The sequence below is a fragment of the Ranitomeya variabilis genome, chromosome 7, assembly GCF_051348905.1.
Source record: "Ranitomeya variabilis isolate aRanVar5 chromosome 7, aRanVar5.hap1, whole genome shotgun sequence".
Classification (NCBI taxonomy): Eukaryota; Metazoa; Chordata; class Amphibia; order Anura; family Dendrobatidae; genus Ranitomeya; species Ranitomeya variabilis.
Window position 1 is genome coordinate 214,620,856 of NC_135238.1, and position 13,563 is coordinate 214,634,418.

Genomic DNA, 13,563 nt, shown 5'->3' on the forward strand with positions numbered 1-13,563 from the left:
CTGCAGATCTAGCAGAGCTCGAATGCTGAGCTGCGTATAACCCCGCCCACACCACTGATTGGCTGCTTTCTGTGTACACTGTATATTGACACAAAGCTGCCAGTCAGTCGTTGGGGCTTGGCTGGACCAGGAGGCACCTGACACCTAGTCCTGTAGTGATAATCTCCTGCTAGTAAAACACTGATTTTATTGAATCCTCAAAACATAATCTAGTAATAAACACTTTGCTGGAATCAGGGTCTCTGCTCTTCCATTATGCCGCTTTCGGGTAACATAGCAAAAACCTGATGACAGATTCCTAAATAACAGTGGCCACAAAATAGAGCCTTACCTTGGCATTGACTAGTGTCATACAGTGCCATATAGTGATTGAATAACAGTGTATTAGCGTGATTAAATAACAGTGCCCAAATTATAGAGCCATAAATTAGTCATTTACCTGTGCAATACACTGATTAAATAATTGTGCCATACAGTTGCTACATAATAGCGCCATATGGTACCCATATGGTGCCACACATAGCCACCCAAAAATATTCCTGTAGTATTAATATGAAAATGCCAATGTCCATACAATGAAATTTAAAAGACAGAAACCGGGAAGTTCAATATAAACCTAGATTTACATATGGATTTTTTTTCATGTAGAGGAAGTAAAAATGAAAATTTTCATCACATCGATAAAACTGTCAGGACTGGGACACAGAGATTCAGAATACTTGAGTAATCTCCGTGGAGTATGTATGGGCTGTAGAAATCATTGCTAGTGAATAATTGGGAATCGAGATCTAAAAATGTAAATACATTTTTCCATAATGAAGCGTCCACGTCATCCATATCAATCAGTGCCTTACTTTTCTCAATCTAGTGTAAAAAGACAAATGAGAGCTCTGGGCATGTGGAAAACCTTACGTCTGAGCACAGGCATATTTAAAAGGATTGAAGACATAGCAGATGCTATGGGGCTCAGTAAATAAGGGGGCCCAGCACTCAAGATTAAAGGGGTTGTCCACTAGTGCACAACCCCATCATATCATCTTCACTGCCATCATAAAATGAAAACGCTGCATACATACCTCCCAAACCAGTGCCATTCCTCCCATTGTTTAACCCAATAGTCACATCACATTGTTATGTCACATAACCACTGCAGCCAATCAGCAGCTACTGATTGGCTGCAGCTGAAAGAGACAGGTGATGGTCCGAGGTCAACATACCAGGAGGATAACGGATCTGAGCAAACGGGTTAAACAAACGGATGGTCAGTACATGGTCCAAGCTCAGACAGTGATAGATAAACAAGCAAAACACAGAAAAAACAAACCACACTGAGCTGAAGCAACAGCAGACAGCTATCAGAGACTGCCAGCCCAGTTAAGTAGCTAAGTAATCAAGGGAACAGGGAGCACCTGAGGAAAGCTCAGCACCTCCCAGTCTCAGATTGGATGGCCGAGCTGTCAATCAAGACAGATATCTCAGCATGCCGCTGCACTAGTTTGGATTACTGAGCTGTCAATCACTAAGTCGTAAGACATACTGAGGGGCAGAATCCTTACAGGAACCATATATACCACCTATGTATGCTTCAGACATGAGGAAGAGTCAAGTCACCAAAATTTTTTGAGTATATTGCAGGCATTACTTAAAAACTCCCACCCATAACTGAATGCACATCTATTAGGTAGCCTATGATACAATATTAGAAAAAAAGGATTTAATAGAGGGGGACATGTAGGTATCATGAATTTGATTTTGTATTTTCATGCAAAAATAAGTCTGTAATTCTTGTTTCTCTCAATCACACAAAATAATTTACATCTTTTCCTGTATCAGTCTGTACTGTATAAAGGCCGACCTGTCAATCACAGTGTGTGGGCGGGGAGAGCAAGACTCAGACTTTCTCTGCTTCCTCAGCCACACACAGAACACAATGTATTTACATTAATACAACAAATCGGCCCAATACTTTATTAGAGCAGAGGAAACAGGAGGCACAGACTTTCCCTACGAATCCACACAGTATTTAAAGAGTAATAATGGTGCAAATGTATTTTACAGCCAATTGGGCGTATACCACAGAACTTCTCATGGGTGTTTGCTTCTTCTCCTCTGGCGCTGGCCAATTAAAACACGGCCACGCCTACAGAGAAGTTCTGTGGTATACGCCCAATTGGCTGAAAGGAAAATTTAAAAAAATCAGTTGCGCTAAAACTGAAAAACTCTGTTATACTCATGGATGTCGACTGTCCCGAATTTGCCAGGACTGTCACAATTTTTCAAATACAGTCTCACCAAATTTGGCCCCGACCCGGATTGAAGAGGGCTGCATTTTTTGTAAGTGCTGACCTTTGTGGACTGGGGACTTTACGGGATGGGAAATAAATGGCCCTATACTACCAATAGTAATGTTGGTGTGTATATCTAATGCAGGGCTACGGCTTCTAACATTCGCTGTGCGTCGCTCCTTCAGGAGTTTTACTCCATAAAACAGAATAATCGACCCAGTGACACTGTTGATACATTTTCCATTTATGTCTCTGAAGTTTTGAACGACACTGATATTTTTATGACCAACCATATGCCCCTCTCTTCTGTACCGATCTGTAGGCACTTGTTCTCTGGGAAGTACAATGACTTGTGAAGACTGCCTGAAGTTAGGACCACACTGTGCATGGTGCTCTCAGAAGGTAAATCGGGAGACTCGCGGAGCATGACCAGAAGTGTACTTTTATACTGTGTTACCATGAAATGCTCCAGGCACCGATGGCCTCTTTGTGTTTTGTCAGCTTTCTTTGCAGCTGTCTTAGGTATTTTTATTTCTGCAGACACGTCCTAGATGCAGCAGGATGAACCGCCATCTACAGCCCTGAATAAGCGTCATGTACGCCGAATGTGTTCTAACATGTTATATATTCACAATGATCATCTGGCGGTTGCTGATTTGGGGTCTTTTCCTTCTTGGTTTGGGGAAATACACATTTTCTTTCTCGAGGATTGCAGCGTAGATGGCCTCTCTCAGGTATCATGCAAAAACTGGGGTTCCACCTAATCTGATATCCCCCTTTGCTGATCCCTCTTACCTCTCACACCATGTAGGCTTACTGATATCCCGAGGAAGACATACTGCAGCTGCATCCCCCTCCTCCCCATGATTGCAGTGTAGATGACCTGTTCCAAGTATCATGTAAAAAACTGTGATCCCAGCTAATCTGATATCCCCCTTTGCTGATCCCTCTTACCTCTCACACCATGTAGGCTTACTGATATCCTGAGGAAGACATACTGCAGCTGCATCCCCCTCCTCCCCATGATTGCAGTGTAGATGAACTGGTCCAAGTATCATGTACAAAACTGTGATCCCAGCTAATCTGATATCATATCCCCCTTTGCTGATCCCTCTTACCTCTCACACCATGTAGGCTTACTGATATCCCGAGGAAGACATACTTCAGCTGCGTCCCCCTCCTCCCCATGATTGCAGTGTAGATGACCTGTTCCAAGTATCATGTAAAAAACTGTGATCCCAGCTAATCTGATTACCCCCTTTGCTGATCCCTCTTACCTCTCACAGCATTCCTCTCAATGACATCCTGATCGCGAGATACTGCAGCTACATACCCCTCCTTTCCATGAGTGCATAGTGCATGGACTCTTTCAGGCGCTATGTAAAAACTGGGATTCCAGCTAATCTGATATCCGCTTCTTCTGCTGATTATTCTTCCCTCTCACAGCATGCAGTCTCATTGACTTCCTGAGGGACTGATTGTGCAGCTGCATCCCCCTCCTCTCCATCATTGCTGAGTAGTTGAGCTCGTCCATGTATCATATAAAAACTGTGATCCAAGCTAACCTGATATCACTCTTTGCTGAGCCCTCTCCCCTCTTACAGCATACATCCCCCTCCACTCCATGATTGCAGAGTACATGGGCTCTTTAGGGTATCATGTAGGCATTGACCTCCCAGCTAATATCCTCTTTTGCTGATTCCTTTCCCCTCTCATAGCATGCAGCCTCACTGACATCCCGAGAGTGAGATACTGCAGCTGCATACCCCTTCTCTCCATGATTGCAGAGTACTTGGGCTCTGTCAGGTAATATGTCAAATCTGCTATTCCAGCTCATCTGATATACCCTTCTTTATTTATCCCTCACCCCTTCATAGCCTGCAGTCTCACTGACATCCTGAGGGTGAGATACTGCAGCTGCATACCCCTCCTCTCCATGATTGTAGAGTATATGGGCTCTGTCAGGTAATATGTAAAATCTGGGATTGCAGGTAATCTGATATACCCTTCTTTACTTATCCCTTTCCCCCTCATAGCCTGCAGTCTCACTGACATCCTGAGGGTAAGATACTGCAGCTGCATACCCCTCCTCTCCATGATTGTAGAGTATATGGGCTCTGTCAGGTAATATGTAAAATCTGGGATTGCAGGTAATCTGATATACCCTTCTTTACTTATCCCTTTCCCCCTCATAGCCTGCAGTCTCACTGACATCCTGAGGGTAAGATACTGCAGCTGCATACCCCTCCTCTCCATGATTGTAGAGTATATGGGCTCTGTCAGGTAATATGTAAAATCTGGGATTGCAGGTAATCTGATATACCCTTCTTTACTTATCCCTTTCCCCCTCATAGCCTGCAGTCTCACTGACATCCTGAGAGTGAGATACTGCAGCTGCATACCCCTCCTCTCCTTGATTGTAGAGTATATGGGCTCTGTCAGGTAATATGTAAAATCTGGGATTGCAGGTAATCTGATATACCCTTCTTTACTTATCCCTTTCCCCCTCATAGCCTGCAGTCTCACTGACATCCTGAGGGTAAGATACTGCAGCTGCATACCCCTCCTCTCCATGATTGTAGAGTATATGAGCTCTGTCAGGTAATATGTAAAATCTGGGATTCCAGGTAATCTGATATACCCTTCTTTACTTATCCCTCTCCCCCTCATAGCCTGCAGTCTCACTGACATCCCGAGGGTGAGATACTGCAGCTGCATACCCCTAATCTCCATGATTGCAGAGTACATGGGCTCTGTCAAGTAATATGTAAAATCTGGGATTCCAGGTAATCTGATATACCCTTCTTTACTTATCCCTCTCCCCCTCATAGCCTGCAGTCTCACTGACATCCTGAGGGTGAGATACTGCAGCTGCATACCCCTAATCTCCATGATTGCAGAGTACATGAGCTCTGTCAAGTAATATGTAAAATCTGGGATTCCAGTTAATCTGATATACCCTTCTTTACTTATCCCTCTCCCCCTCATAGCCTGCAGTCTCACTGACATCCCGAGGGTGAGATACTGCAGCTGCATACCCCTCCTCTCCATGCTTGCTGAGTAGACGAGCTCTTCCAGGTATTATATAAAAACTGTGGTCCCAGCTAATCTGCTATCCTCTTTTTTGCTTATTCCCCCCTCCCACATAGCATGCAGTCTCATTGACATCCTGAGGGAAACATACTGCAGCTGCATCCCCCTCCTCTCCCTGAGTAGATTAGCTAACCTGATCAGTTGCTCTGCTGATCTCTCTACCCTCTCACACCATGCAGTCTCACTGACATCCTGAGGGTGAGATACTGCAGCTGCATCCCCCTCCTCCCCCCCACTTCTCTGTTATTACATTTTTTACACTAGCTGGATTAATTTAAGGGTATAATGTGACATCAAAGTTGAACAATGATGGGTTCCATAAAATCACAAATGTAAAACTTGCTTAATATATGTATAAATGACTCCTCTGGTTAAAAAAATGGACAAACCTTGCCCATATGGACATCATGGATACAGTAGCTATTCATGGGATTCTCTGCCAGACTAGTCCGATCTTTGGTTTAGTGACCCGTGCATATATTCCTCTTTCAAAATTAAAGTGGCCATCTACTTTTTTTTATACCATGGAAGAGGAGGAGCACACAGTCACTTTCCCTTCTGGGTCAATGGTGCCCCAGTTACGTGGATGATACCCAAATAATTTGCAGTTATTTTGATATATTGTCCAATATTCACACAGTTCAGGTATTGCTGCTGGTCATCGGACATGAAGCTTTTATTACAGCATCTTTCCGGCTTGTATACAGTGAACATCTTCCATCAGACAAAACAGTGGGAGGAATTTGTTGAGCCATTTAAGGGCACTCGCTGCGAGATTCACTTCCTGCCTTAGAAAAAAACATCATTCATCTAATACAACAGAATTAAACTTTGAGATTGCTTTAGAGATAAATGGAAAATGAATCAATATTATCGTCTGGGCGGAAGTCAAGGAGTGCCCCCAAGATGTCCAGACCTCATCCATGCAGGATTTTACCATCTCCTCGTACTGCTGGGAAATGAGATATCAAGAGTTAGGATTCCCTATGGCTATATAGAATATGAACATAAAAGCCTATGATCACTGAGGATTGGATTTTTGGGTATGAACCAGTTATAATGTAGGATGTTTTTTTCCCGTGGAAGCTCAGAATAACTTTCATATTTGTTACCTATGTCTATATGCACAAACCCTTGCAGAAATCATCATAACTGAGACTGAAAAGCTCTATGATCCAGATGCTAATCCGAGTCACAAATTAGCAAATAGTCTGATAAGCAACAATGGTAGAGTTACTATAGGAGAGACCTGACACCTGCACTAGTCTGGTCTCTGGCTATGAGGTCTTCTAGCTATGGATTTTCTGAAATACCAGATCTTAAAGACAACCTGTTACTAGAGTTGTGCAAAAAGATTTGCAGGACCCAGTGTCCGGCAGCCACGTCGTTAGACCATGGCCATGGGACCAGAGCCTTTAGAAACTCCTTTTACATGACCACTGGGTTCTGCAAATCTTTTAGCTCAACTCTACAAAAGGGGTGGATTATGAAACCGTTGATGTTCTCACTCCTATACTACCAAAAAAAGACCCATCTAAATGTGATGTGGAACATACGGTATATCCTCTCTCTCAGAGGAACAATAACAAGAACAATTACTGTGTTTTACACACACGGGTTCACCCAAAGACTGAAGATGGGGAAAGAGGGCAGGTGACAATAAAAGACTTTCATAATTTCATAGTTTTTAAGGTTGAGGTTAGACTGAAGTCCATTGAGTCCAACCTTAGGCCTAACATGTTGACCACAGAACTTTCTTTCCGCTCTCACTTTGCAGATCCTCCTCCTTCTCCCCTACACAGATACAGAACCTGGAACCTGGAAGTCAAAGTTCCCATTCCGCATTTTCATTCTAAATGTTGCATCTTTTCATCCTGTGATCATTTGAAGTCAAACATGGGCTATAATATGATACCTAGATCTAAGCCTGACCTCTAGCCACGACTATTGTTAATTGTCATAATATATTACACAAGTCGTAGGTAGTGAAATGGTGAAAGTGACGGCCAAAGTGCTGCTTTTTTTTTAATCCATTCTACAGTCATGCCATAGCTGGTGGTTCATTGATAGCAGCTGGAACTTACTGATCATTCACTATGGTCTTAGCCTTAGTACTCAACAGACTAGAGCTTGGTTTCGACATATTAGCGGGTTGAAACGAGAACCGTACTCTTAATCTGTTAGAAAAAGTATGAACAATACACGGACCCCATTGTTGTACACTTAGCATTGCATATTCATTTCATTGCTTGATATAAATTACTATTTGCATTGTTTGCGGTGGAATAAATAACTGGCGACCTAGTTAGATTGATACTATGTACCGTATATGCTTTACCTTTTAGTGCCATTAAATTACTCTGTTGTGTTAGTAAACTGTACAAGACACTATTATATACCGTCATTCTAAGCTATGTACCAACAGCAAATGTCATTGTTAGTTCATGTTACGCTCCTTTAGGCAGGTTTGTAATATAACGCTTTACTATAATGTGAATTGATGCAATGTTATTTTCACTTGATTGTGTAACTGATGTGACACTTGTGTGGATGATGCATCAGATATGAGTTGTGAATTGTGGTGTCAGAGGCAGTAATTAGAGAGAAGATATACCCTGGTTCAAGAAATGCCTTATGTAGGGTGTCATCGGGTAGAAGTTGTCAATTGTATCACTAAGCAAGGGTGTTGAACATTATTATTATTATTTATTATTATAGCGCCATTTATTCCATGGCGCTTTACATGTGAGGAGGGGAATACATAATAAAAACAAGTACAATAATGTTAAACAATACAAGTCACGACTGGTACAGGAGGAGAGAGGACCCTGCCCGCGAAGGCTCACAATCTACAAACATAGTTCTAAAGAGTTAATGTGCACTGAACTGCTGGTGATGTGGATTTTCTGCGGTTCCGTATGGTATCAGCATTATCTTGAGTCCTCAAGCCCCTGTTAGAATCCAAGGAGCACTCACTACAAAGATGCAGAACCCCAGGCCTTTATAAGGGCCACGGTAGTGTATGTAAAAACTCCAGTCTGAGTGGTGGTCAGTGACATTTGTTCTGAGTACACGATTCACAGAAAAAACCCCAAAACACTAAAAAAATACCTTTATTCACTTATTTATTAAAAAATAGTGCACACAAAACCATCACCATAGAAATTTGGCACTTGGATAGAAAAGACCTAGGGAGGTGCCTATCCCTAATCGCCTATCACTTATCAACGCCCTGCCTGACAGCGGAGGTTGGCACCCTAGACCTGCGCAATGGCGCCCCCGCTCACCGTCGAATGTCCCTTCTATCCTAGCACTCCCTATGACGGGAGGGATAGAAAGGTATGTGTATATAATATTAATAGATAAGGACCAATAGAGGATGAGAACTGTCCCTTGATCTGGCCCTACCTCACAGCGGAGGTTGGCACCCTAGACCTACGCAACGGTGCCCCCCGCTCCTCGAGGGCTGTCCCAAAGAAAAATTGCAATACTAGATTAATGTCAGGGCAACATATGGCTTCAGCGTAAGGTGCTAAAATGTAAGACAGTAATGAACCATGGGAAAAAAAGAAAAAAAAAAAACCTCTGCTGTGAGGTTGTGACATTTGTTCTGAGAAGCCAAGCTCCCCTGCAAAAGAAAGTACCGCTCTTTAGAGTGAGAATGGTGATAGCAGAGGAGCGCATACGGGTTAAATCCAGTGAAAAGTGCATGTAAAGAGGAAAAGAGGCAGTCAACCTACAATAAAAGAGGTTAAGAACCACATAAGAGGAGTCTGTAGACTGAAGACTGAGTGTTAAATGCCATGCCAAGGATGACGAGGAGGCAAATGCCTGTGCGTGAGGCCCTGATACATGGTAACGGAGTGCAGTGTGCAATGTCCCAAACAAGTTACAGCAGGACAGTGCTGCCAAGAGAAGGGACCATGAGAAGAGTTGTGATCAGTACTGTGATAGCTGAGCTGCTGGCAGTGACACAGAGAATGTTGTAGTGAGATGGATGAGCTGCTGAGGGCACTGTCGGCAGATTGGATGCAATTGACCACTGTTTACCTTTGTTCAAGTCACCTGTTGCCTATACTGAGATTGTTGCAACCGTCAAGCTTGCTGCCCCCTTGTGAGATATAGACTTTCTGTTGACATCTGCTTGTGCCGTGTCCTTCTACAGAATTTTACAGATCCTTTGGGAGTCCCAGCTCGGTGTGACACTACTGAAGTGCTGCTATCTAAAGGATGCCTTGCAAACCGCATTGAATTTCCGATATCCAAAGTCGAAACCCACAGGAGGAATCCCCTTACAGAAGGAGCGCAGAAAAACAGTGATCACGTAAGACAGATCACTCCACAAAAGCTTGTCCTGAAACTCAGGCCAGGTAAGCTGTGCGTACAATGCCCATATGCCTCGGATACAGTGTATCTAAGGCTCTTTTGTCCATCTACTGTCCTAATCCTTGACTCCCAACAGTAATGGTTGGGACGCCCCATACACGCCACCAAAGTCAGTGAGTTCCGCCACCTTTAATGTCTCAAAGGGCTTTATGTAATAGTCGGGGTTTCCGTCACCGGGGTAATGACTTTCGTCCGTTACCATTAAAGGGAAGCGATCATCAGAAAATTATGTATTATTTAAGTCAAGTTCTTGTGCTACGTGTATTTTTTTTTAATTTGGCACTTTTTTTTCTTCATATTATATTATGATCACTATAAAAAAATAAAATAAAATTAGTAATTGTGCAATTTTCACACTTGTCATTGGGACTTATTTAGACTCCTAAGAGTTTACATGAGTTGTTTTATCAGCAGAGGCAGCATTACAATAACCAGTATCACTTCTACACACCGCTGATCGCAGAGGATCCACTAATCAGAATAAGGGTGCTTTCACATTGCGTTCTGGCACCCCTTCGGTGGTCCCATCGGGTCTTACTTCCAAATCCCCCCGTCTGAGTGTCCACCTCCATTAGGCGTATACACCCGAAAATGATGCACGGCACAGCTCATGTTCACTCTACTGGCACCAGTATAGTCTATGGCTTCGTCGGCAAATACTGGTATGTCCGAATCCCATTTTCCAGGTGGATCAGATGTAAGCCCTGGCGGGGCCACCGAGCGGGTGTCTGAATGCAATGTGAAAGCACCCTAAGCAATGTCACAGCTGAGCCTGCTCCCCTTTGCTTCCTAATGACCTTTGCACACGCTCATTAGACACTTCAATATAAAAGAAGGTGTTGGGAACTGACCAATGAGCCTAGTGTACATGTGTTGTTTCCTGAAATAAAAGGAAATATAAGCTTAAAAAAAAGCGCCCCAGCAGCCAGCATTAAATTTTCTATTTTTTATTTTTAATACAAATTTATGCAATGTAAAATAAAAAAAATTGCCAAAAATTTGTAAAAAAAATACTTGAAAAAAAAAAAAAAAAAATTATCAATAGTTTATTTTCTGTTGATAGTTTCCTTTTAATATAAATACCCTGGGCACGACAAAATAGCTGTATGACACCTGTCGCCCAGCCAGCACCGATAGAGTATGGACACCAGCGCATTTTCATCCCTGAGTTGTTTTATGATATGCATACACTTTTTATAGCTTTTTTTTTAATCTAGTAAATTGACTTTTGGGTCCCGCATAAGTAGAAGTTATGTCTTTTCTGTAGCTACAACCCTGATGAATGTGAGTCTATTCTCAGTCCGTTATGTCAGTCTGTCACCTACTGGCTCATACGTGGTAGTTATGATTTCTATGTTTATTAGTCAGCTGCATTAAAGGGGTTGTCTGATGTCCATTAATGGTTAAAATTGCAAACTTACGTCCTATGAAAAAAATACTTCCCATTCTCAAGAAAGGAGGGAATTTTAATTCTATGTTTTACTGTTAGTTTCCCAGGTTACCGGCCACCTCAGAGAGGGCTTGTTTTATAGGCAAGGAGAACGCACAGGCTGTTTGCTATACACCGTGTAAGTGCAGCTCTGAAGTTGGCTGGATCAGGTCAGTTTAAAGGGGTTGTGCAGGGTAGAGTGACTGCAGACTTGTGAATCCTCACAGCATGCACAGTGTGCGCTGTCAGGATGCGATTTACATATTTCAGGACACATTCAAACTAGACGTATCCGGCCTCACTGTGTTCACTTGTATTCAGCAGGCCCTCCACGACCAGTTGGCATGTGACAACAAGTATGCAAATCGTATGCTTGCAGTCACATACCTGTCAGCCCCCGGAGAATCCTGACAGCGCTCACACTGCGAGGCTTGACAAGTCTGTAGTCACATAGAGAGACTGCTGACTTGAACTCCAGACCTGGACAACCCCTTTAAATGCCCCTCCTGCATTTCTGCAATTCTGCCTCTGCTTGCAGCACCAGAGCGCACAGTTCAGATCACTGGTACCACAGTGCCAAACTTTTAGTTGTAAGAATTCCTGCAGCTAGATGAAACAACCCCTTTAATCCATCATCCAGTAATCCAGAAGAAATCCTAGTTATTCAGCCTTTGTTGATAGCTAATAACTTCGATATGACGTGAAATTAACGAATAATATAAAATCTCTAGTCCAATGTATATGATTGATACTACTGTACATTCTCACAATTATTATTGAACCCCAAACCAGCACAGATACAAATTTTCTAACTCTCCGCCCAATAATTCCACCAGGGAATGCAATTACTTTTCAAGTGGATGTCCGTCAAAGTGAAGACTACCCGGTCGACTTATATTACTTAATGGACCTCTCGGCCTCCATGAAGGACGATCTGGAAACCATACAACAACTTGGATCCACACTCTCGAAGGAAATGTCCAATCTGACGAGTAACTTTCGCCTGGGATTTGGGACATTTGTAGAAAAGCCAGTCTCCCCGTATATATATACTGTTCCAGAGTATATAAAGAACCCCTGCCAGTAAGAATCTTACTCACCCTTACTCATAATGTTCCTAGAACTGCTGACTGTGATTAACCAAAGCAATGCATAATGTGTTAATCATCTGTGACTTATCAAGCGATGACCATATAATGTCCATTGCCAAAATGACATAACTTTCTTCCCCCCCCTGTAAATAGATCCAAAGCCACTTTACAAAATGGAACATAAACGACAGACAATTTTTGGGCTATATATGATAGTTATCAATCATACAAGTAATGTGTTTTTTTTAATCTGAATTCTACTGTTGTACTTAAAGGGGCTGTCCACCTTTTGGAACAGATTTTTTTTACGGAAATAAAAAATAATGTTGGTAATAGGGTTCGATTAAAAATGTGTCCTTCCATAATCTCCATGTTGCACTGTCTATGGCTGGCTGCAGAATGACATAACTGAGAATCCCTCAGTGAGCTTGTTAGTGCAGTTTGACACAGTGCTTGTTTCTCTTTTATCTGTCTTTTTCTGCTGATTTTTTATTGCAGACCACAATGTGCAATGAAATCCAAGTGCCTGTAGAAGCCCAACAGTGGAACATTTTTATTGAAATGCAATTAAATATCCATCTGTTAATAACTTTTTGTTTTGTGCTTCAAACTTCTATGATAATACATTTCTTAATATATGTTTACCATGGCCAACAGTTTCTCAGACACGGAGATTCAAATCCCTTTAATATCTGCAGCTTTGGAATCAAATAATGTGTTTCTGCTTGAAAGCTAATAATGTATAACTCTGTATGCAGTAAGCTCTAAAGCTCCCTCTAGTGGTGGCAGAGATTCAGAGGGAGTTACCACAATCAAAACTTAGCACATGAGTGGTGATCATAACGTTAGATATGACTTACAATGCAAACATTTTAGGTTGCTACAATGAATACAATGACTGTTTTCACTTTACCTTAGAGAATACCAGGACTGCTTACCCACCTTTGGCTATAAACATGTTTTATCACTGACTCACAATACAACAAATTTCAATGACATAGTGCAAAAGCAAAGAATATCAGCAAATATTGATACACCTGAAGGAGGATTTGATGCCATTATGCAGGCGGCAGTGTGCAAAGTAAGTGGCTATTTATGTTGAATTCTTGCTACACCAGTACTTATGATAGTAGTAGTAGCAGAAGTAGCAGTAGTGGTAGTAATAGTAGGAGTAGGAGTAGTAGCAGCAGGAGTAGGAGTAGTGGTGGTAGTAAGAGTAGGAGTAGTAGTAGTAGCAGCAGGAGTAGGAGTAGAAGTAGGAGGAGTAGTATTAGCAACA

At 42.3% G+C, this 13,563-nt stretch overlaps 1 protein-coding gene across 5 annotated transcripts in view; it reads left to right on the plus strand.

Moving 5' to 3' along the window:
* The window catches only part of ITGB6 (integrin subunit beta 6), a 120,452-nt gene that overhangs the window by 61,523 nt on the left and 45,366 nt on the right, over positions 1 to 13,563 (plus strand). For 3 of the 5 annotated variants that reach the window (XM_077272857.1, XM_077272855.1, XM_077272856.1), the window contains 4 exons: positions 2,608 to 2,687; positions 9,544 to 9,748; positions 12,030 to 12,276; positions 13,203 to 13,365. In XM_077272857.1, coding sequence (XP_077128972.1) covers positions 2,608 to 2,687; positions 9,544 to 9,748; positions 12,030 to 12,276; positions 13,203 to 13,365 — 695 coding nt within the window. The remainder of the gene's footprint in view (positions 1 to 2,607; positions 2,688 to 9,543; positions 9,749 to 12,029; positions 12,277 to 13,202; positions 13,366 to 13,563) is intronic. The other 2 variants (XM_077272859.1, XM_077272858.1) reach the window with 1 other exon arrangement.